The sequence below is a fragment of the Chiloscyllium plagiosum genome, unplaced genomic scaffold (assembly GCF_037043375.1).
Source record: "Chiloscyllium plagiosum isolate Xiang-an unplaced genomic scaffold, Cpla_swu_hap1 HiC_scaffold_10, whole genome shotgun sequence".
Classification (NCBI taxonomy): Eukaryota; Metazoa; Chordata; class Chondrichthyes; order Orectolobiformes; family Hemiscylliidae; genus Chiloscyllium; species Chiloscyllium plagiosum.
In genome coordinates this window covers 34,253,858-34,279,797 of record NW_028270148.1, presented here as the reverse complement: position 1 = coordinate 34,279,797, position 25,940 = coordinate 34,253,858, and the positions used below count along the sequence as shown (strand labels likewise).

The 25,940-nt window shown below is 37.6% G+C and overlaps 1 protein-coding gene across 1 annotated transcript in view; it reads left to right on the top strand.

The window, feature by feature from the left end:
• lrpprc (leucine-rich pentatricopeptide repeat containing) overlaps positions 1 to 25,940 on the top strand; it is a 144,324-nt gene that overhangs the window by 83,014 nt on the left and 35,370 nt on the right. Inside the window, exons 21-25 of the mRNA XM_043695628.2 lie at positions 4,542 to 4,672; positions 4,946 to 5,031; positions 6,115 to 6,322; positions 18,308 to 18,432; positions 20,065 to 20,171. Coding sequence (XP_043551563.1) covers positions 4,542 to 4,672; positions 4,946 to 5,031; positions 6,115 to 6,322; positions 18,308 to 18,432; positions 20,065 to 20,171 — 657 coding nt within the window. The remainder of the gene's footprint in view (positions 1 to 4,541; positions 4,673 to 4,945; positions 5,032 to 6,114; positions 6,323 to 18,307; positions 18,433 to 20,064; positions 20,172 to 25,940) is intronic.

Genomic DNA, 25,940 nt, shown 5'->3' with positions numbered 1-25,940 from the left:
CTTTTGAAATGTTACTGAGCAGAGTTTTCAACTTACAAAATTTTTTCTCATTGAATTATAATGCTGGAACAGGATTTCCACTCCTTTACAACACCCAATTGACCAGAAGCATTCTGTTTGTCAGAAATTTTCAGCACCACTTCCCCCTTCTATGAAATGTTAAGAAATGTCCTTGGCCAAGCGTTACAGTTTCAAAATGCAAGTGCGTGTCCAGAAGCACAGCAGCCTCATAGATATGATGAGTGCCAGGGATGCCATTCTCTCTGTGGATGCCCAATGAGTAGAGAGTTGTATCAGGAATAGTGCATACAGATTGTAGTTGGAAGCATTGTTCTGCAAACTGCTTATTCTGACTATACGTGAACTAGAGCCTCTGGGAAGGTAACCTCAAGTAACAAATTTGAATTTTAAAGAATGCTTCCTTGCAAGTTTGTGCTGAGTTTCCAAATTAAGAGCAGGAGTAGACCATTCAACCCTCCTGGCTTGTTCTGCCATTCAGTAACATTGTGGCAGATTTTGGTTTTGGCCATAACTCCATATTCCCACCCATTCCTGATAACCTTTTATTAGTCAAGAATCTATTAAACTCTACCTCAACACAATTCAGTGTCCTGCTTTCCATAGGTAAAGGGAGCTTCAAAGATTCATGATCCTCTGAGAGAAAAAAATCCTTAACCATAAAGGAAAGACCCCCTCAGATCTAATTGGCACTTAACAGAATTCATGTCGGATGGTTACAAAAGCTTGGCTGGTGAGGGAAAGGCAAGATTTCTAGTGGCAGTAAACACAGTCTGAGATAATGGTACAAGCCATCTCGTTTTGAGAAGGGGAGTTTCTTTGTGATGAATCTTGGAAATCTCTACCCCAAATGGCTGTGGAAGCTCAGTCATTGAGTATGGTTATGACTTTAACAGGAGGAATACACTGGTAATGAAAATCCACTACAAGAGCTGTGCCATGAATGCAAATGTTTTAATTCAGTCGCTAGAATGGCCAAATTGTTTCCCTTTATTACTGTTATCCAGAACAAAAGAACCTTTCACAAGGTTCCTTTGATTACTAAAGTAAATTTGAGACGTGTTTTTAATCAGTAAAGGAATTAAGGGTTATGGATAAGGCAGGAGAGTGGAATTAAGGATTATCAAGTTAGTCATGATCTTGTGGAATTACAGAATAGACTTGATGGGCTAAATGGCTCTGTTTAGTTGAAATGGGCTTTTTACAAAAGCAGAAGTGAAAAAAGATCCTGGTGACTAAAGGGTTTGCGATAACATGGGATGGTTTAATGTGGTTCCTCAAATTTCCTGTCAAAGACATGAAAATACTTGTGTTGCAGAGTCAGTATCACATTCGGCAATAAGTCAGTTAGACTTGAGTCTTTGATTCGAGATAATAGTTTTTCTTTAAGTGTCAATGAAGTAGAGATACTTCAGATAACTGGAACTTTTTCAGGTTCCCAGAAATACTTCAGTAAGAGATCTATGCAGCTTGTTCCTCTGCAGAGTTTCTTCTTACTACTTCAGTATAGAGAGATATTTTCAACCGTAGCCTTTTGACATTTTCCCCTCCAGTGGCACACTAGAAAGACAGAAGAGTCCAGCAGAATATTCATAGGCAACCCTTCAACACAAGTCCTATCTCTTGTAAACCAAGTTTGGCTAGCACTTAAAACCATAAACCTCTAATCTTCTTCAAAATCTTTGGAAAGCAGAGACTTGAAGCATTGTTGTTTTCCAGTACATAGCACTAATTTAAGTATTTGCTTGATTTCTAATAAATTACATTGTGAAATCTCTTTTCAAACTGCATATGTTGAAGATTTTAAACCATTTGAACATAACTCTTAAATAAAAATGTGTAATGCGGTACATTCAAGTTAAAGATCAATAGACTTCTAGATTAGTTGATATAGAGAGATGAAGGTAGAAGAGGAAAATGGTATTGAGTTCAGTGTCAGCCATTATCTAGATTGGCAGAACAAGCTTGAGAGGCCACCTCAACTCAGTTTTCAGTACCTGATTACAATCTGGAGTTCTTTCAAGAGCACATGCTACCAGGAAGTATATCAATGAGAACAACTTGTGGACGTCCACCTTCAGTTGCACGCATGTTAATGCCAGACAGTCAGTTTCAGAAAAGTAATTGTTGGTAAATCCTAATTAGTTTCAACGTTATCAATAAAGCAAAACATTGGTAAATGTTTCAACTTTGGTTTATTAGGTAGAACTGTCTGTAAAATGTTCATGCCCTAGCTTGAGCCTCCTGTAATGTCATTCTTCACATAATTCACTGTCTCAAGGAGAACGTTTAAAGAAAAATGATGTTACATTTGGGATTGTTTTCACAGTGAAGTACTTTATAATTTGCAGCAGTGAGGAGCATATTCTGTGTAAGAGTAATCAGTCAATGTAAATGGTGTCATGTAATCATTAGAGCTCTACAGCACTGAAAAAGGCTCCTCGGCCCACTGAGTGGCACCTTTCTAACTGTTCTACTCCCATTTTCAAGCACTTGTCCCATAGCTTTGTATGCCTTGGCATAGCAATTGTGCATTTAACTACTTAAATGTTATGAGGTTTTCTGTCTCTACACCCTTAGAGCTAGCGAGTTTCAGATTCCATCACCCTCTGGATTGAAAGCATTTTTCCTCATATCTCTGCTAAACCTCCTGCATCGGACCTTTAAATCTGTAACCCTGGTCATTCATCCCTCTGCCAAGGGGAGATATTTATTCCTGTCTATGCCTCTCACAATTTTATACATCTCAGTTATGTCCTCTCCTCCTCGATCTCATCTGCTCCAAGAAAATCAATCCCAGTATGTCCGATCTATTTTTGTAACGAAAACTGTCCAATCTAGGTCATATCCTAGTAAATCTCCTCTGTACCCTTTTCATTGCAATCAATTCCCTCCTATGTGGATTCAAGCCCAAGAACTTATCAAAAGCCTTGCGAAAATACTCTAGTTGTGACCTAACCAACTTTTTATGCAGTTCCAACATAACCCCTTTGCTTTTAAATTCTATGCCACCCATAACACCCATGTGATATTTCCTGCCTGCGTGTGTAAGGAGGAATTTATAAGGGTATTAGAATTTAACTATAGAGTTTTGTGGTTAATGGTTTATTTTCTTTTCTGTAACACACATCTATTTATTTGTAATACTTAGTGCCAGGATCTAGTCTGTGCTGTCTGGGTCCAGGGAATTCTGGAGAACTGGATAAAATCTTTTACTTTTGTGACGACTTAAGAAATAATATGGCTTGATTTCCAGTGTGCAGCCTTAGTTAAGATTAACACTAAAATCTTAACCTTTCTTTCCTTACAAATGTGCACTAAATTTTGAGAGCTTCTTTTAAAATATGCAGTGCAGCTAGAAACACAAAATCCATGCATTGTTACCTGTTTTTTTTTGTTGTAGTTTTCTCACCATTTTACAAAGATACTGACTTCTTTGGATATAATTACTCAGGAGTTGAGTCACTTATAGTCAGAGTGAGCATTATTCATGTGCAAACTTTGTCAGTGGGTGTTGGCATGTTATTCAAAAAGGGAAATGGTGAGGTGGTGTTATTTGGAGTAACATTACAGCTAAATCTAATTTCGTGCTTACACTGCAAAAGTTTTCTACAGAAATCACAAAATGGCAGTCAGGAAAACTGTCCACTGAATAGATTTCACCCTGCTAAATCTTTGGATACTGAGGTTACTTTTGCTTCTGCTGGTCTGGTTGATAGAACTAGTTCAGCAGAGTGCTGACCTGATTGCTTTAGGCAATTACTTCGTTAATGTTTTTGAGTATGTGTCACTCAGGTGATGCTTGGTTCTTGGCATACTTTTAATGTGTTTTCCTGTAGCTTTTTCTTAGTGTTCTCATGACCTGAGTTATCCCCATCTTGCAGGTACACCACTGCTACTGATTTCTTGGACTTGTCAACAACTATTTAATTTTATTTATTTTAAATTTTTTCCCCACACCTTTGTTCCCGTAAAAGATGCTAATCTTTCATCATTAACTCCCTCTAAAAGCATTACTAAGGTTATTATAACCATCTGCATTTTTGTTACTGATTATGATGTTCCCATGAACATAAACAGTGAACAGCTGTGTCAGAAATTGTAACCTATCAAGAATTTAGTAAATATTATGTGTATTGCATGCTAATTTTTTGTGTTTAAACTAAAGCAAGCGAAAGTCAGTTTGTTGGGAGATATAATGTTCTGTTCATTACATTGAAAATCGTTATTTAATTTTATTATCAGTATATTGAGATATACAAACCAATTTGCTTTTTACTCCATTGCTTAAATGTTTTGTTTTCTAGGTCCTTAATTCCCAGTGAAAAATTATCTTTTTCATTTGTTTTAGCAGCCACCATTCTTAATGATGGTATGCAAATCCACCTATATACCAATTAAGCATACTGAATAGTCATGAAAAGTGCAACAACAGCTTTTGAAGTTCTGGTGAGAGGAAATCTTAGTTATCTTATACAGTTCAGTCTGCCTTCAGCAGAACAGTTTTCTCATTCTCCTTTTAGAATATGCAAAAAGCTCTTGAAGTGAAAACTCAATATGAATCGGACATGGCTATCGGTGGCTACGCTGCACTAATAAATCTTTGCTGTCGACACGATAATGCAGAAGAGGCAGTGAACCTTAAACAAGAAGTGTAAGTACACTAGTGCAGAAATATGTCAGTTTAATTTATGCTGATCTATGGACCTTCCTGAATTAAACAGGTAGTAATCTTCAAACCCCCTTCATAAAATATTTATCGGTGCCTGGACCATGGCTAAATCAAAAGTGAGAGTTGCTACATATTGATTTTATATAGCATGAAGTTGAGCATTGCACCACTGCAGCATTTGAAGAACAAAATAATGTTCTGTTCAATTGTGAAAAAAATAACCTTTCTTTCCTCCTCCTTATTCTAAAATTTAAGGGACCGTAAAGATTCCTCGGCTGTCCTTGACATAAATAAGTACTTGGCACTTGTGAGGGTCTTAGCCAAGCATGGTAGACTAGAAGGTAAGCTGACTGCTCCGATAAAATAATTAGTTTTTCAAGAAAAATGGCAATTAAGCATCTACACCTCCGAAAGGAGATGGTATATATCCTGTGTTCAAAGATTATATTAAAGCATTGTGCATGCTAATTTTCATATGAATTCAAGTAAAAGTGCTGGACAGTGCAACCCATTACAGTAGTTATAATGGCTTGGCAAGCTTGTCATTTATATTTTGCACAGCTCAGTGCATTTGCTTTTTGTTTGAAGCTCTTTTTGTTAGCATAGCCATTCAAAGTTTGAGGAACATGACTAGTGGCATAGATTGCCTCCTGTGCCTCTACTAATGGTTTTTATTTTTGTTTTAGTATGGCAGTGTACAATAACTTGAATATGAAGTTGTACAACATTTTCACAACAGTTTTAACGTGCTATTGGGAAATAAATGTTTAGTTTAATTTCAGAATTATATATGAAACTTAAAATATTTTGAAATAATTTAGTCATTTGGATTAGCAGCTAAAAGCCAAGCTGTTGAAATAAGAGAAGGGACTTGATCTATTCCGTAAGGAAAACTAATTTGTTCAGATTATCAAACCTTTTTTTATGGTAGACTGTTAGAAAGCTTTCCTTCGCTAAGACTGGATAATTAGTATCGGCTCTGCAAACAGGCTGTATCGGTATCAAGCCATTAGTCTAGATGTAAATACAGTGTAAACACATCTTAATTATCTGGCCTCGTGACAAACCATCTGCTAGAGAAACAATGGTGTGATTTAGCAGATGCTATCATTGAAGGATAAAAGCATCCATTTACTGAGATTGTGCAGCTACAGGGCAGGCTGTGCAGGGTTATACAGTGCAGAGTGGGCACACAGATACTGCCTATAATTTGTAGTCGCAGTGGCAGAGAAATGATAAAATCATGCCATTGTGGTGTATAATTGTAGTCTCGCATAGATATACAAGTAGTAATTAACTTGAAATCTGCATTATACTCCAGAATTTGCATTCTTGCTCAGTTAAAATGCCATTTTTGAAAAAAAGGCAGTTTGTTTTTCCTTTGAAATAAATTTTGTCTGGGAACTTTTTGTTTTGCATTGTAGATGCTATTTTAATCCTAAAGGAAATGAAAGAGAAAGAGGTTGCTCTAAGAGATACAACCACCACTTCGTTCTTCCATATTCTGACTGCTGTTGCCTTGAAAGGAGAAGCAGATGCAGTGAAACAGCTACTTGAATCCATTGTCAATTTGGGCTTGGCTAAGCCAACTGCCAACCTCTGTTCACCATTGATCGGAGTCCATCTTGATCAGTAAGTGGAAAAATCCAAGATTTCCCAAAAGCAACAAACTAGATATTCTTCTGAATCGAGGGCACTCCTTTCATATAGTTTGTGCTTATTTTACAAAATACTCTAATTTTTATGAGAAGCTTTATTGTCTGAATGATTCGTAATGCAGTATAACTTCATGATAGCATAGGAGCAGAAGTAGGCCATTCACCTCCAGTCTAGATTCCCTGTAGTTGGTTATACATTGGCAAACCTCACTTCAATTCCCTTCTGTAGTGTACTTAAAAACAGTTAATTGCTTGGTTTTGGAACTTGCATTCAACTCTTCCTTAATTCTTAAAACTGAGTTGCATCATCAGTTGTGATACTGTAAACACATGCATGCCAGTGACTCCCAACTCTTCCCTTTATAGATGTTGACCATTTGTGCTGCAAACAATCACATCCTGGATCAGCTGTAATGTTTTCCAGCTAAATAATTGACAGGTCAAAGCCATAATTTTTATTCCAGCCATCAACTATATCTTCACTGTTAACGACATTTTGGTTTGAAGCAGACTGATCACAACCACAGTATCTGGTTTAGTACTGAGCTGAGGATGGGGTTACTTTTTTTTTGTCTCCCATCAGACAGCTACCTAATGCTATTGGTAGCCGATCCCAAACCTGTTGTCTCTCTTGTGGTTTATGGCTCTTGGCCTCTCTGCCTCGTAATTGAAACATGTGGATGGCAATTTTGGTCCTTGTCTATGAAACTTCTCCAACGCATGCATATTCTTCAGTCCTGTGACTCTAGTTGCTTGTACATCTGCACCATTGCCTCCTATGACTTCAATTGTTCTGGTCCCACTTTTTAAAATTTCATAAACTTGAAGCACCCTGTCTTGATACTTTCTTTTTAAGACCAAATATTCAAAATGTTTTGATCAAACCTTAGTTTGCCTGAATCGTTTTTGTCTGGTTTCAGTATAATACTCTGTGTCTTTGAAATGCTTTGAGGTTTTTTCCCTAAGTTTTTGCACACACACAAGCCCCACACCACCCTATATGATAAATACCTTCTCTCTCCACTCTCCACCATACACATTCAAACTCCATATGTTTGTGAAAAGTTGACAGGTTCTGTCTATTCATGACTGTATGGAAAGTACTATTAAATGTAGGAGTGATCCAGAGACAGCCTGGTGATCTGTGAACTCTAGTTTCTCCAGTATTTTATTTTTGGTCTATTTCTGTACAAAATTTATAATTCTCTCATGTAGAAAATTTAATCTAAATTTGCTGATGTCAATTATTCATTTAACGAATCATTGGAAAGATTTTTGAAAAGATCTTTCAAATATGTATTTAATTATTCTTGAGCTAAAAGAACAGGTCAGATACTTTACACGCAGCAATTGTGCAAATAACTGATAACATTATGGTTTGCAGTGTCTGGTTCTATTTTTATGTTCTAAGCAAGAATAATTATTTAATTTAATGTAATCTTGTGTTGTAACTTACAAATATTTATTTGAAGTGAAATTTGATTCAATTATTTGATCTTCAAAACTTCACTTAACATTTAGAAATGAATATTTTGGATTTTCATTCAGTTTCTCTTTGAATATTAATTTAAAGGGTGACATCTTATGACAACATGAGAGGAAACCAACTTGTACATTTCCAAGTCTAACAGTGCAGAACAGTCAAATTTACATATACAATTGACATGACATGATCGTTGAACCACTCTGCATTAATGATAGTATCCACTAACGTTAATTCAACTTCTTTGCATACTGCCAGGTTCAGAAACTCCTTCAAGATGGTTCCCCTTGTGTTGTCATCAACACTCCTTTTTTTCCTAAATTGCACAAATGTGCATTAGTGGCCACATTCTTGAAATATTTTTGAGGACTATTGCTGATCAGCATAAGTGAACTGAGCTCGACAAATTGAGACTTTTTTTTTATTTCTATATTGCTATGTCACAAGATGTTAAACTTAGTCTTAATTGCTATTTATGCCTATTGGACGGGAGTTTCAGGAATGACAGCAGAAAGGAATGGCCTACAGTCTGTATCAATCAGTATCAAATATCTTGGAAAGACAAATCTTACATGCACAGTTGCACATTCTGGATGAACCTCTTGCAGGAATAAAACCACCATTCCATGTAATCAACTCAACAAGTACCCTGAATGTATTCTGTTTTGTATGCTTTACAACTTGCCTTTGTCTTAAGATGCTGCCATAGTTTGATGTACAATTGATGTTGTTGCATTTTATTCAACTGGCTGTTCTTAGCGCGGACTGTGTTGTGAGGCTATCAACTACTAGTGATATCATAATTAACCCAGCCCTTTTAATTTAACTTTCCTGATAGAAATAATCAGCAGAAACCTTGATTAATCTTTTGATCTGAGAATGCTCAGACTTCTCATCCAACTAACTCATTTTGAACTGCAGTCAAACTACATTCTGTCCCAGTTTGTATTCTACAACAAGCACACTTGCTGACATTTCATTAGGAGATTAAGGTTGTATTTTATAAAGAATAAAGCATCCATTGAGAGAATCCTAGTTTGATGGGGCAAAGAACTGAACATATAAATATGGTACTAGGTCAAAAACAGGTGTTTTGCTAAATTGGGGGTTTTGAGATACATTAGGGAAATGGTCAGGATTACTGCTCACTTCTCTGTTCTAGGAGTGCTTAGTGTATACAAAGTGCAGAGGTGTTCTATTCTTCAGCTCAGGCATTCCTGTCCTTAATTAGCTTTTCAGATTGTCAAACTTGTCAGCTCAGCACTTCAAGGAGCATGATTGAAGTGTCAATTCAGAATGTAAACAATTGAGCTTGCTCTGCTCTGTGAGGTATACTGAGTAAAATTATTGTGCCATTCAAGGTATTGTTTTGAGAATGGGGCTTTATATTTAAGTAGTTGCTAACGAAATATTTTGATGGGGGAGGGGTGGGGAAAGAGTAAATGCAAAGATAAAAAATTAAAAGGGACACCCAACTTCTCACAAATGAACACAACTATTAGGTACAGCTGATTAAGAACGAAGTGTTATTGTAAATATCTTGTTGATGTTTCGTGAGTCTTTATCCACCTTGCATATTTTGACCAGAGACAGCTATTTTTCAGACCAAAGAATTTCAAACTGAAAACATTCGATCTTTAAGCTTAAAATTTGTGATGTTTATCCTAAGAGTCACAGTACAGAATTTTTAAAAGTTGGTTACCTGAAGCATGTTTCCTCTCACCCTATTTTATACTGTATTCTAAGGATAGTAAAGACTTCTGTGTAGCTTGCCTTATTTTTCAAACTCCTTTTTTTTCCATTATGATTTTAGCATCACCAACGATGAAGGACAAAAGTAGTTCATTTGCTTTGCGGAGACAGGACACTGATAAGATGATTTTTCGTCAAGGATCATTGGGTTGTAATTAAGTTGCATTCATGGCTATTGCATTTTGAAGGATGATTGGTAAATGACAGGCTTCATGTGCTTAGCATGGACAGCGTTAGCAATTTTTTCTGTCCCTGTCAGAAAATCCTGTTGAGGCTGATAATGTAAATGCAGCATATTATTCCGAACAAAAGAGCAGGGAAATGAGCTATCTTGTCTAGTCATTCAGTTGTTTAACAGTGACTTCCAGTTAGACTTAATTGGTTGGAAAGCACTTGACATGTGAAGTTACAGCTATTTCGAAAGCGTGTTTGAGTAAATTTTAAAGTAAGTGACAGCTAAATTGTACCTAGGGAAATTATAAAGCCTTCAACACAGTTAATTTTTTGAGGATTAGTTGTAATTGCAACACCAGTCTCCTTGAAGATTCCTCATTATGTCTAATGAACAGAGAAACATTTAGCTCAGTAAAGAGCCAGTCCTTTTAAATGTATGATTGTGCAAAGCTGATTGTACCGTGTAGAATTGATTTCCCTGTACACTAACATCTGGTTTAGATTTGCCGATTGGGATTTGTTACACAAGTGTCTTTTTTTGCCTCCAGTCTTTTTCTTTTCACCCTGCCTCCCAACCCATTTTTATTTTGCTCCTTTCTCTGAAGTTTTCAGCTTCAAAAGACAAGCTTTTCAATCAGTAAGCCTGTCATGAATTGCCACTTAACTGAAGCTTTTAACATAACGTTACCACACTACATGGCAATTAAAATCAACAGTCCACAATGTTTTCTTATATAAAAGTGAACTGTCTCTTGCTTTTCCATTGTAAACTTCGTCACCACCAAGCAAATGGAGACTAAGCTGTTGAATAGCAGCTGTAAGCTTTTCACGGCAGTGCTCTATTGTTTGTCTAGTCTGTTGCTTTTATTTAGTTGCACATCTATTCACAGATAAAAAATTAACCTATAATTTTGTCTTCATACAGAGTGACAAAAATTTGAATGTCTCAGTAGGGTTCCACTCACTGTACTGTAAACATGGCTTGGGAAGGGTATAAGGTACATATCTATCATGTGAAGCCCCGTTTATACGGAAGAATAGCACTGTGTTTAGATTGTAATGATCCAATTTAGTTATTTCATTTTTGGAATTGAGACTTTTTTTATTTTGCAATGTTTAATAGGTTGCCTGAACAAATGCTTAATGACAGTGTAGCCTGTTTTTTTTTTAAATGTTACTGAGGCAGTAGTTTTATTTTTTTAATTATCACTGCATATTCTTCTCCAGCCAAGAGGGTAAGACAATTCTGATCATAGGGGAAGGAAGACTTTGGCTCATTATTAATAATGAAAGGATGAACATTTTCTTTTGCAAATTTTTATCGTTATGTCGCTTACAGTGAAATAACAAATTAACCCCAGGTATGTGGTCACAAAAAGAGATATGTACAGGCTACCAAATGCAAACACCTAATGGCACACTACATTTATAATTCCTGCATTCCTCCTGCATCCTTGATTTGAGGCAGGAATTAAAAGCATTACCTCTGTGTAGCATTCTCTTTACGAGTCGACTACATACTAATGCAATTATGCCCATCAGGAAAAGTAAAATTAATAAAACTGCCAATTTGGAATTTGATTCTGTGAATGCATACTTCGACATTTGCATTTTTGTCATTTGAGTTGTCAGGTTGCAAAAAATAGGATTGCTAATAAAACTAGAGATAGATTAAAAAGTAAGTGGTAATAATGTCCTGAATGCTTCCTGAAGCTTTGATGTTTTATGATAGTATATATTACTCATGTTGCATACTTTTCAAATATTGTATTTTGCAGAAAGTCTGAGTATCATTCAATCGAGATGCTTCAGCATTGTAAATAAGGGTGCAATGACTTTAGTATTTGCAGAAATGAAAACATTAAATTGCTATTTTTAAAATTGTGGTTTTTGTTTGCTGGGCAGTTAAGAGTCAACCATTTGGTGTGGGTCTGGAGACATCTCGGTAAGACCAGCAAACAACAGCTGATTTCTTAACCTAAAGAACATTAGTGAGCCAGATGATTTTTACCATGGTCCCAAACCAAAAGGAACTCTGGGTTACTTGTCTGGTGACTATTGGCTTGGACAGAATTTAGTTTGGGATTTTGCCACTTGGAGCTCTTCTCTGTTGTTGCTTCTTACACCTGCCCTGTATTTCCCCAGGAGACTCCAAACCCCTTCCTTTGAGGTCAAGGTTGTTGAAATGTGACCACTGCCTCCATCTCTGCTGAGTGCTAAAGATACGTACCTCTGATTGGCTGATGATGACGCTTAGTAAGTGGGTCTTCAGTGCGAATCCTAATACACAGAGAAAGCCTTCCAGCCGCCAGGAAGATACCAATTGGCCAGATCTTTCTCCTCTCTTCTGTCAGAATTAGTGCAAAATGGGCGGGTGCCTTTCCCCTTTGTAAAAAGAACATTTCCTGAACTGTGTAAAGGCTGCTTTATATTGTTGGTAGACAAACAGGAAGCTGGAAGAACACAGCAAGCCAGGCAGCATCATGAGGTGGAGAAGTCAGTGTTTCGGGTATAACCCTTCTTCAGGACTAGATGTGGGGGTAGTTTAACATTTAAGATTAAAATGAAACAGATATCAGTAAATGGGCAAATCCTGGTTGAATACCCCCAAAAACTACACTTTAAATTGCCAGTGCCATCAAGCCAGATCCCACCCATATGTTGGTGATGCTGTTGGTCATGAAATCACATTAAAACTTTGTTTCCCTTCAAAGATTCCTATTCTTCACTTTCAAAGACCTATACTTGGAACTCCCTCACAGCCTGTCTGACTCAAGTTGCCTCAATGATTGCTTATATTTTGGTAGTTTAATCTCTCTTCCGAAGACTCTGTTTCCAAATATCTAATTATAACTATCATTTCAGCTTTTATCAAACAGCTATTTTTACCAAGCTACTATTAAAATTCTTCAAGCTCCAGTCTTTTTCAATTGCATCAAGATAATGCTGCATTTTGGTTTTCTTTGGCCTCCGTTTTCAACTGCAGTAAAACTATGAATGTCTCCCAGTGCTGCTGCTTAGTTCTAACTTTGCTCCACAGCATGAGCCGCCACATTCTGGGATGACTTCTGAACTGTAATTGCCTTTTGTCTGCCAGCAGAAACATTTGGAGGCTGGAGCCACTATTTGTGCTTCAGCACTCTCCCAACTCTGACCTACACCTGATCTCTCCCAACACACAACCCCAGAAATATAGAAACCAGCAAACCTCCAAAATCAAAATTCATCTCCATGATGATGTAGCATGCTCCAAGATGCCCTTAACATAACTTCAGGGTTCGCTGGATGTTTTAAAACTAATTCAGGTCTGACTTTCTCTGCATTACCATTCCTATAAACTTTCCAGATAGCAAACCTTGAGCTAAGTAAGTCTAACTGCTGCTTTTGCAACTCTGTCTCTTCCATGTTGATTTTGTTAAATAAACATGGTACACCTTCCAATCCTTCATTTGCTTTTCGCGTTCTGATAATAAAACTCAGTATTTTAATTACCGTATTAATTATTAACTTTTTAGGTAACATGATCCCAATTTTTGAACTGCACTTGACTTCCAGGTGCTTCAGCAGCACTTATCCCATTTTTAACTGCTGTTTTAATGAAAGGACTTAAAGTTTATATTCTGAAGCACCTGAACCATAAAGTAGATATTCACGGCAATGTTGACACACAGTCTCCTGAACTGATGTCATGGATACACAATTGTTTTCACCAATTCTGCATTAGAAAGACTGAAACCTTGTTTTTAACTTTTGCATAAACTCAGAGGTTGTTTCCCTGATTTCTAAGTTCATGGTCTATCTTGTTCCTATTTCTTATGTTCTAAACATTGTGTTTTTGTGCTCAGGAGACAATAAATTGTCAACCAAACATTGAGGGTAACCAGGGGCCTGATGAGAGTAAGGAAGATAAAGTTATTAATATCAGTAAAGCAGAGATAACAGGAAAAGTCCAAAGGAGTAGTAGCCAATAAATTACCAGAACATGTTGCCCTATATCCTTGAACTCTTTCTAAAACAAAATAAGGGGCTGCAGAGTTAATGGGTGTACTGGTCATATTTTCCAAATACTCCAGATTGTACAATGGTTCCAGCAAATTGTAAATTAACAAATGTAACACCATTATTTAATGGAAGGAGGAAAGGGAAAGCAGGGGACTACAAGCTGATTAGCCATCACTACATAACTAACAGGGCAGCACAGTGGCTCAGTGGTTAGCACTGCTGCCTCACAGCACCAGGGACTCTGGTTTGATTCCAGCCTCTGGCGACTGTCTATGTGGAATTTGCGCATTCTCCCAGTGTCTGCGTGGGTTTCCTTCGGGTGCTCCGGTTTCCTCCCCACATTCCAAAAGATGTGCAGGTCAGGTAAATTGGCCACGCTAAATTGCCCATAGTGTTAGGTATTAGTCAGGGGTAAATGTAGAGAAATGTGTCTGAGTGGTTACTGTTCAGAGGGTTGGTATGGACTTGTTGGGCCAACAGTATAGGGAATCTAATCATGTAGGGAATAATCTAAAAAAAATCTAATCCAATAGTGATGATAAAGGAACCAGTAGATGTAGTGTGCTTGGATATGTAAAAGGCATTTGTTAAGTTATCAAAGAAGATTAATATGCATTTAAGAGCTCGCTGAGTTCAGGGTAATATATTAACTTGCTTAGTGAATGAGTAAACAAGCAGGAAACAGTGACTAGAAAAATGGGGCATTTTGAAGTTGAAGTTTTGCTTAAATTAATGTATCCAACTTTGCTGCTGATACAAAGCTAGATGGCAGTGCAAACTATGAGGATATAAAGGCTGCAACGAAATACAGGTATGTCAGGTTGAGTCAACAGCAAGATAGCAGATGGAAAATCATGGTGTTATTCAATTTTATACTACAAACAAAAAACAGAATATATTTTAAAGGATCTGAAACTTAGAGACTGTGGTTCACTTTATATATATATAGCTTAGGTCCATGCTGGGTCCAGCAGGCAATTAGGAAGGCAAATGGAATGTTGCTTTTATCACAAGGGAACTGCGAGCCAAGTGCACATAAACTTTGTCCCAGGCTTCCATCGCTTTGTCAGATCTCTCAGAATACTTTGTGCAGTTTGATTGCTACATCTAAGGAAGTATGTAATTTGACTTGGACTCAATACAATGATGGAAATACCAATTGGTTGGTGGCTTGACAAAGTTGTCCTATGGTGAGTTGCTATGCTGTCTGCAGTTCAGAAGAATGAGAGGTGATCCAACTGAAGCATACAAGATTCTGAAGGGCTTGACAGAGTTGTTACTGAGTCATTGCTTTGCCTGGCTGGGAATCTAAAGCATGGGAACGTAAACTGCTTGTTCTCAAATTATTCTGTGGCCTCACTTCAACTATTTTTGCTCCTCCTTTTGGGGTATGTTACAGGATCCTGTTTTGCGTGTTTTGTACATAGTGCCTCAAGTTTGATGGCAGAGCTATCAGTACCCTTGATAAAGCTCCCTTCTAAAGTCCATCACTCTTCAGCTCCTCTCACTGAAACTTTATAATACCCAATGTTTATACCTCCCCTCTGCTCTTTAATAGTTATGATATTGATATTAATATGTGAAGCACTGAGTGCCTTCTATGTAAACTTCTATCTTAATGCAGGTTGTCATTATTATTTTGGTGCTTTAGAACCAGGAGTTGTATACTAGGTAGACAAATAGTAAATCTGAACATATATATATATTTCAGATCACCTGACCAGCTGTCTCAAAGGGACACATATGTGACATGCCTCACCTTTATTTTAAAACTCTCATCAATAAATGTACACAAAAATTATAAGTGTTATACCAGCATTGTAGCTAACATACATTATTAGGAATATATACAAAAAGACGTGGAAAAAGTAAATGACCCTTCTGTAGTTTACATTAACATGATCAGTCTCTCAGGAGGTTGATGATTCCTAGAAAACAGTCTCCTTGTTTCAGGAACTTTTACCAGTGTAGTCTCCCCGGCTTCCAGAAACTCTGTTGTTCTGCAAGTACATTCCTCCCTGCTGTGGTTGGATTGTGATACTGCTGTTGTCACCTCCCTGGGCATGACTGACCCTGACTTGGTCAACACCACTAGTCCCATCTGCACAGGCTTGGTATTCTGAGGACTTACTCCATTTATGAGGTGTGACCACCAACTGGTCTGCATGTCTCCTCTAGACCAGTTCATCCTTAGTCTGCACTGCATATGGCAATGGTTCTGTTTGAGCCACCATCACTGTTGGGCTCCATTTTTTCCCAGATGTAGAATTCTGGGTCAGCACTGTCTCTCCTCTTTGGAGTAGCCTTGACCTTGACGTTCCTTGTCATTCCCACATTAAACACAGAAAACTCCTACCTTCTGTAGAGGTAAGGGTTCAATTCGGAGTGGTTTCCAGGACTGGTCCACACTCGAGATGAAGGCTCAAAACTGGGACACCAGCACCTTGTCATCCTGGGAAAAGTACATAATATATTGCTTAGTAGTGGCAGCCTTGACAGGGCATCTGAATTGATATGTGCTTCTCTGCCTGACAGTTTTGATCTCGTGTGAGTAGGCTGACAGAGCGAGTGCCCATCTCTGTACGTGTACTGCCACCATTGATGGTGTTTCCTATGTGTTGGCCAAAGATTGAGGGTTGGAGGATTATATATGGTCAGTAGCATGAAGTGCCTGGCCTAAAGGAAATGGGTGAACTTTTGACACCGAGCACGATGCTCAATCCTTTTTCTACTTGAGTGTAATTCTCCTCTGTCTTGATTCATAGGATACCACCATAAAAGACTTATGCACTGGAGTGGTATGGGGAAAGAAACTCTGAAAAATGGATCTGTTGCAGGCCTACTTACAGATTGGGGTCACAAAGAGTCTCAACTGCCGCTAATAGTGGCGTGTAGGACTTTTCTGCGACAAGCAATTTCCTTTAGCTATTATGTCAGTGCTGGCTGTGTTTCTGAAAGCCATGGATCAAATACTAAGTGGATTGCCAGGATTCCAGTGTCATTTGGATGACATTTTGATTGTTGAATCCTTTAGAGAGGAGCATTTGAAAAATTTAGAAGGAACCCTAAAATGATTGCAGGAGCACAGCCTACAAGTGAAAAGAGAAATAAGAGTTTTTTTTAAATGCTCCGTAGAATATTTGGACCAAGCAATGATGGCGAGGAACTACATGAGGCACCCAAGAAGATGCAGGTTATCATGAAGGTCCCTGGAACAGAGAATAATGCAGGGTGTCTGTGTTTTACTATGTGAAGTGGCATTTCTGCACACTGGTCCCTTAACTGTACTTTCACCAATACATAGCCCTTCAGTGGTGCCACTTATACAGTGCATGTCCAGAGTGTAATTTTGGCAGGCTTCAACAGTAGTGCCCTCAACATCTCCGTATAAACTGATTTGGAAATCATCAATACCATTGTGCCTGTATCCAATTCCATTTTTACTGTTTTCCTCTCTAATTTGGGAAGGACCCAGAAATGATCCCGTACCGACAGTATGTTTAATTGAAATCCTGTTGACTCTGGGCCTTCTGCCTCCTCTACAGACCCAACTGACGCCCTGTCCTACATGGTTGGCAGTGTGCACCTTATGCCTTGTCCTCAGAAAGGTCTTTCTGACCTTTCTTAATTTTTGGGAGTGAATAGTTATTGTCTAATTTTTTTGCTTTTGTCAAATTTATGATCATGGGAAGAATACTTCGCAGTTGGATGATTCATTGAAGGTGGGAGCCTCTTCAATGTTGATAATGTCATTGTTCCTCTTGCATTTTTTGTCATCCAATCACAGAATTGATGTCACTATCCCTCTTTCCTTTCTAGCTTAGAAAACGTTAACCGTCAGCTTTATTCAAAGACAGCTTTTCTGAGCATTCCATTGCAAGGTATAAGTGGAATTAAAAATAAGCTCTTTGCTTCATGAAACTGTAATAAGCTGCACTGTTTCTGAACAGGATTTATTGTGTGCCAAGCGTTTTATCGTGCAATTTGCCAGTATTCAATCCTCCACTGTCCCTTCAGTTTTAATGGAAGTAGTCAGATTGGTTTCTGTTTTGCAGGAAGCATTATTTATTCTGTATTTGATACCAAAACAGGGATATGACCATGAGAAAACTTGGACTTGTTGCTGTCACTAAGAAAGAAGTGTAATGCTTCTGAGTTGAATCGTTTAATAGCGACACATTTGACATTCTGATTACTGTAACTGTCTTTATAAGGTATTACTTAGTGTGTGAATTTCTTGAGCAAAACGTTGTCTCATCAGGCCAAATATGATTTAGAATACAGAGGATTCCCAATTTACAAATTTCTGACTTATGAATGCTTTTATTTGTGAATGTGATCCGATATGGAGTGTTATTAATTTTAAAGCTCCAATGTATGAACATTTCCTTGTACTTAGGAGAATGCCATTTTATATTGTCTCTCCTTGTGTTCCAACTTGTGTATAAATCGACTCATGAGAATGGACTTGGATTCACAATCCAGGGACTGCCTGTGTTGCTTTTAATGCTCAAATATATTAATGAGGCTTTTTGTTTTCTATTTCAGGGGGAATCTACCTGCTGCCCTAAATGCAATAATTGATTGTCAAAAGAAATATGGCCAGATGCCGAGGCTTCATGATATTTTGTGCAAGTTGGTCGATGAGGGGGACACTGATCTCTTACAGAAAGGTGGCTGGTACTAGAGATACTGTGAAAGCCAACCGATTTTATTTTGTGTTATTACCAGACTCCCTTCCCTCTCTCTCCAACTGAATTTGAATCACAGCATCCTAATTATTGTGTGCCCTTTAAAAGCAAACCTGTAGAATATTCCCTTCAATAAATTACGGCTTTTTATGGATTAATTTTCATTTTGAGTTTGCTGTTTTAGTTCTGAAATTGACTTCACTGGTGATTATTTATCGATTCATGAATACCATAAAGCTTCATATGCTGCATTTTCAGCTGCTTGATTGGTAGATATAAAATTAATTTACAGACAGTTGCATAAAAATTGGTGTCAAAACTTATTCTGAATGTTAAGTGCTTTTACCCCTTAATCTCCTTTTCAACGTTTTCTATTTTTGTTTTATATTTGATTATTTGAATGTTGGCACTGACCTTCAAGGAGAATACTGAGGTTTTTTGCTGCTATGTAACTGATGCACTAGATCAGATTGTTTTGCATTGAATGTTATTTCTTTAAATTTGCTTTCTGCTCTATTTCAGTTTGTTTTACCCATGTGTTGCTTCTTCAGTTGGTATTAGAATAACACCTCAAATTTCTGTGGCAACAGAATGTTTTACCCTAAATTGGTGTGAGGCATAAATTAGTGTCTCTTTTCTTCGCCTATTTTGTGGACAGTTTTTACCTTATGAAGTGAAGTCTCCCATAGGAACTAAGAAAAATGTTATGAAATGAAATACTAATTAATTGAAATTGATTAATTTAAGTGAAGTGACCAGTAGCACAACAAAGAAAATATTTATGTGTAAGTCTTAGCATATCTTATGTGAACTTCCAAGTATTTACATTCAAAATTACTCAGTCATGCAGTGACTGTTATGTTGCAAAAAGTACAGATTCACATTTTGGGTGAAAACCTTCAATTCTATATATTTGCATCATTTAGTAGTTTGGGGATATTCAAGAGAAATTGCAATATATTAAAACCAGTGGGTTTATTTGTAGTGAATGGCTGAGCACATTGAGCTTGGTTTGGAAAGGAGGAGAACCTGAGCTGATAGTATACTAATAGTTTGCATAATAATAGAAATTGAGAATTAATCTGGACAAATTGTTCCAAAGTTTAAAAACCAGGGGCTAAATGAGATGTGCAAAACCCAGTTGGAAGCAGTATTAATTTTTTGGGGGCAGCTAAGAGGTTTTTGGTATCTTTCTATTTCTCTGCTGCTTATGTTTTATTGACATGGAATATGTAACCAAGGAAAACTACTAAGCTAATTTGTCCAAATGGATTCAGTAATAATTAAATGTGATACTGCAGAGATAGCAAAGACAGATCAAAAATGAAGAGGCTTGTTAGGACGAAACACATTTTCATTTCCTGTAACTTCCTTCTTGAAAGAACCTTCCCACTTCCCTCAAACTAAAATCTGCATTGTGACTGGACAAAAGATGTGTTAAATTAACTTTTTGCCACTGAGAAGCCAAAGTGATGGGTAGAACCTTATGGAATGTACAGTGCATAGAATTTTTTTTTTGCTAACATTTCTTGGAATGAAAAGAAATTAAGATTTAACTTCAGCTTTGATGATTGTTGAATTACATCGCTTTAAAATTTTCTCTTGTGCTTGCAGCTATGGATTTTGTAAACCAGGAGCGAGGTGAAATGACAATGCTGTATGACCTTTTTTTCGCTTTTCTTCAGAGTGGGAAATACAAAGAGGCCAGAAAAATTATCGAGGTGAGACTTCATCCTATTATGCTGTTCACATAGCCATTTTAGTTTGAACAATGAGCATCAATTAATATTCTGAACCCAAGATGAGTATTAGTCTAATTCTGACTGATGCAATTTAGTCTACAAATTGAATAATGTTAACCTTATTAATGTGATAAGTATAGAATTTCTTCTTTTGATGTCTGCATAATGCTGCAATAAGAATTATAGCTATTGTTTTTGTTAGATGTTATTCAAATTAAAATGTTGTTCTAGCTTGGCTTGATTAAATTGTTCCATTTGTGCCAAATATTATGGTTGCATATTAAAATTGTGATTGTAGAACAATTAAATTAAACTGCAAGTCCTGAGTGTATAAAGTTCTTAATCCCCTTTACTGATCAATTCTTTTGTTGTGCTTAAAAGCAGCGGAATTTAATTTGAGGCAGACAGAGGGTGAATCTGGTCAGATTTACTATAGGACATGTCTGAGAGCAAATAATCAGCCAGTCTGCTGCAGCATCATATTAAATTCAACTTTTCCTTCCTGTAATTCCTTAAGCAGCTTATGCTCAGCCAAAGGTGACTGATCACGCAACTACATTTTGCATACTGTATCTGGTCTTGATTAAAATCTTTCCTAGTAATATAAAGGGATAAGTTGAAGTAAAACTATCTGTTTGTCCAGCGTTTACATTTTTTTGGAGTACTGACATCAGGAGATATGTTGATCTAAAAAGACCTTCGTACTCTTGTTGGAGCCATTTTTTTAAAAAGTGAATTTTAATTTTTATCTTAATACATATAATGTCTTTTCTATTTTCAAAGAATGTATTCTGATCTTGCCGTAAGACTTGTTATGAAGAGTGAGAATAGGAATAGTGTATTTAATTCCTCGAGCTTGTTTCACCATTCCATTAGGTTGTGTGAATTGAAACAATTCCAGTTACTCAATGTTGTTACATACTCCTTTTAAATCTTTACCTGACTAAAATCTATTGATCTCAATCTTGAAAATTTGAATTGACCCAGCATCTGAAAGAGAGTTCTTCTTGAAACAAATAAAGTTTAATTTTCACTACGAAATGGAGCAGCTCTAACTTAAGGCTGTGTTCCATTATGCATCAAAAAATTAGATCTTTGTGTCAGTACAGTTGAGTCCCTTGTTTTGAAATACCTCAGTTTGGTCCACTATAGTCCAATGATTATAGGTTTTGGCCTGCCAAATGTGAACTTTAGCTGCAGCGAATATATATAGCCATCTAATATGGGAATAAACTCTTGTGTGAATGGTGATAGGAGAAACTTGACACGATGATCTGAGAGCATATTACAATATGAAGTACTTTTCCATATTGTCACTTGTTGTTTAGAGATGGCATTAAAGGATCCTTTTGACTACTCATCTCTTCTGATGTGATACATGTTGTTTGTAGCTTCCAAACACCGCACTTGTTTTTTCTAGCTGACCATTTGTGTTTCTTTAAAAGTCTGTGTAAATAGACAAGATATATTCTAATGAATGATTGCAGTTGGCAAGATGACCAGCCATAAAGCAACAGGATCAGAGTCATTACTGCAAGCCAAGTTTGTGCTTTTGCTGATCTTTTACCTTTATTGTTCTGAATGATATGCCAGCGTTTTAGAATTTTTTTCTCAGGAATTTTCTGCATGGATTTATACTTGAAAGATTAGAATATTTAATGTTAGTCTTTAAACTAAACTGAGAGTCATACTTTGAAGCTACCTCCTTGTTCTTAAAGGTTACAGGTTGAACAAACACATGCGCACAGGGGATCAGAGAGGTCAGTCAGCTATATGACTGGAATGACTCAAAGTAAAGCCAGCAGCATAGATCCAATTCTCATACAACTGTGATAGTTCATGGAACCACCTCTTCACATTACACTATTCTTACAGAGTGATTACCCTCAAGTTATATATAACTACTCCTGTTTCATTAATGGATGGAGGTTCTTTGTAGACAACGTCTCTGTACATACCGTTGATTTGTTAAACAAAGAAGCTGGGAGTTGAAAGTGAGCAGGAGAAAATGAACTATTAAAAAATAGAAGTTGCTGGAAGTGTACGTCGGGCAATTAGAATGTGAAGAGGAAAGATTGTATTATGATATTTCAGCAATGTATTCACCAGAAAATGAGCTTAATTGACAACATGAAGAATGTGTGGGCGATTCTACTCTGTGTACTTTTTAACATGGTGCGGGCTCGACCATGGCTGACTACAACATGGCCTTGTCTCCACTTTCCTGCCTGCTGCCCATATCCCTTCAGCCTGTAACTAATCACAAATCTGTCAATCTTCAGCTTCTGTTGCAATCCGGGGTAGTGAATTCCACAGATTCACAGTCCTTTGAGCGAAGTAATTTCTCCCTATTTCTGTTTTAAATCTGCTATGCCGTCTCATTCTAGATTGCTCTATGAAAGGAAACACCCTTTCTTCTTCTACTTTGTCAAACATCTTTAGCATTTTGTGTACCTCAATTAGATCTTTTCTCAATTAGACAAAACCCCTTCTTTGTGGATGTAGTGAACCTCCTGTGTAATACCTCCAATGCCATTACATCCATTCTCAAGTAAGATGAACAAAACTCTGCAATTATAGAGTCATAAAGATATACAGCACTGAAGCAGACCCTTCATTTCAACCCCTCCACGCAGACCAGATATCCCAACCCAATCCAGTCTCACCTGCCAGCATCCGGCCCATACCCCTCCAAACCCTTCCTATTCATATACCCATCCAAATTCCTTTTAAATTTTGCAATTATACTAGCCTCCATCACTTCCTGGCAGCTCATTCCATACCCATATCACCCTCTGCATGAAAACGTTGCCCCTTAGGTCTCTCTTATATCTTTCCCCTCTCACCCTGAACCTATACCCTGTAGTTCTGGACTCCCCCACCCCAGGGAAAAGACTTTGCCTATTTATCCTATCCATGTTCCTTGTAATTTTGTAAACCTCTATAAGATCACCCCTCAGCCTCTGATGCTCCAGGGAAAACAGCCCCAGCCTGTTCAGCCTCTCCCTATAGCTCAAATCCTCCAACCCTGGCAACATCCTTGTAAATATTTTCTGAAGCCTTTCAAGTTTCACAACATCTTTCCGATAGGAAGGAGACTAGAATTGCACACAGTATTCCAAAAGTGGCCTAACCAATGTCCTGTACAGCCGCAACTTGACCTCCCAACTCTTGTACTCAATACTCACATGAATAAAGGAAAGCATACCAAATTCCGCCTTCACTATCCTATCTACTTGCGACTCCACTTTCAAGGAGCTATGAACCTGCACTGCAAGGTCTCTTTGTTCAGCAACACTCCCTAGGACCTTACCATTAAGTGTATAAGTCCTGCTAGGAGTTGCTTTCCCAAAATGCAGCACCTCACATTTATCTAAATTAAACTCCATCTGCCACTTCTCAGCCCATTGGCCCATCTGATCAAGATCCTGTTGTAATCTGAGATAACCTTGTTCGCTGACCATTACACCTCCAATTTTGGTGTAATCTGCAAACTTACTAACGATACCTCTTACATTCACATCCAAATCATTTATATAAATGAGAAAAAGTAGTGGACCCAGCACTGATCCTTACTCCACTGGTCTCAGGCCTCCGGTCTGAAAAACAACTCTCCACCACCACCCTCTGTCTTCTACTTTTGAGCCAGTTCTGTATCCAAATGGCAAGTTCTCCCTGTATTCCGTGAGATCTAACCTTGCTGACCAATTTCCCATAAAGAACCTTGTCGAACACCTCACTAAAGTCCATGTAGATCAGGTCTACCGTTCTGTCCTCATCAATCGTCTTTGTTACTACTTCAAAAAACTCAAATCAAGTTTGTGAGACATGCACAAAGCCATGTTGACTATCCCTAATCAGTCCCATAAACATGAATAACAAGCATATGGGATGGACACAGTACTATTTTAATAAAGGCTATTGGAAATATTTTGAAATTACCACTGCTTTCCATTTTTGAAAAAAAAGTTTGTAAAATAATTTTAAAATCATTTAGACAAAAAAACCCTTCATTTTTATGAGCAACATAAGAATAGTATAGAATTAGCACCTAATTGAGCAGCTATGTATCCTGGGTCAGGATTTGTGAAAGCAGCCCATGTAGATTTACTCAAATGCAGATTAAATCAATTTTGGAGTGATAGAAAAAGCATTTAAGATACAATATAAACCATTTAAGGTTTGAAAAATGACGGCAACCCAATATGCGAACTATAGAATAGCTCTACAGTCTAAAATCACACGACCTAAAGAACAGATGGCAGTTAGTGGAAGTGCCGGGGATCAAGCAGTTAGCCAAAATATGTGGGGTTTCTTAGCACAGTCAAAACTATTTTTTGTCTGTGCAATCAAGTCTATACTTCACTGCTGGTCAGAACAGCGATGTCGTCATCAAGAGCTGAAAGGCGTCTTGGAAGTTGTCCTTAACAAAGACTGTCTTCAAAGTGAGTGTTCTCAACTCTGTCCCACAGCATGCCATACCTGCTGCCTCAGCAAACCTCAACCCTACATCAAGTTTTAAAAAAAATACTATTCAACAGCTGAAGATCAGCCAAGCATCAGGAGTAAACAGAATCCTTGCCACAGCACTGAAATATGATTGAGAAGCATATTAGTTTGATTACATGACAAATTTCCTTATCCAGAAAGAGAGAAGTAGGCCAGCGATCTGTCAGTAATCATGACCATTTTTAAGAAAATGGCAGGTCTGCAGTAACTGTGAAGAAATTTCCCTGCTGTAAACCATAGCAAAAGTTATCCCAAGAATCCTCCTCCATTGTCTTTTCCCTGTTAGTGAAGATTTCCTTCCAAAGTTGCACTGTGGGCACATTATCTTCACCTCATGGCAACTACAAGAGAAGTGCAAGGAAAGCACCTGTCCTTGCACATGGCTGTCTTTGATTCACAAAGCTCCCTATCAATGGAGATATTATGGAGCATCCTTCTTCATAATCATGTGCTCTCAAAAACTTGTCAGTATCCCCCCCCCCGCTTCACGATCTCAAAACTTCTTAAGAAAGGGATTCACCACAGACCTGACTCTCATTTGGCCTTGCAGCCAAAGCACTTCCGTCATATTGATGCTCTTCTTAAGATTTTTCATATCTTATTGCTGCAATGCTTCAGCTCCTTCTGTTCAAGTTCCCTGCATGAATGGAATTAATAAACTAAGTAAATGGGAACCTCCAGTGCACTTGGAGGCTGAGATCCAAGCTATCATCACTGAGATATGTGAGAGCATGGGTCTCGCACTAAACATTTGCAAGACAAAGGTGCTCGACCACCCTGTCCCAGTCACACTGCACTAGCCCTGGTTATCAAAATTTGTGGTGTAGTCTTGGACAATATGCTTCACGTTTACCACACTTTGGACACCTACTGTTAGCAAAGACTGACATTGACAACAAGGCTGTTTTCAGTATGGAATGTCTTTAGATGGAAATGGTATGCCATTTGCTTAAAAATGCAGACGTGCTGGAGCATGTTTATTTGGGATGGAATAGTTCTCCAACAAAAATCAATCAGTCTTAGGCTGGGACTAAAATCCTAATCTGACTACAGTTAGCTTGGTTCCACCATTTGTTATACATAAAGAGCTTGCGCAAGTTTTTGTTTGAAAGAGTGCATCAGCTGATTTACAGTAAAATTGCTTTTGATATGTTATAGACAGCAGTTTAGAAGCATGCATCATTTCCTTTTGGCTTTACATTCAAAGCCATGTAAGTTATTAATTTAATCTGCAATACA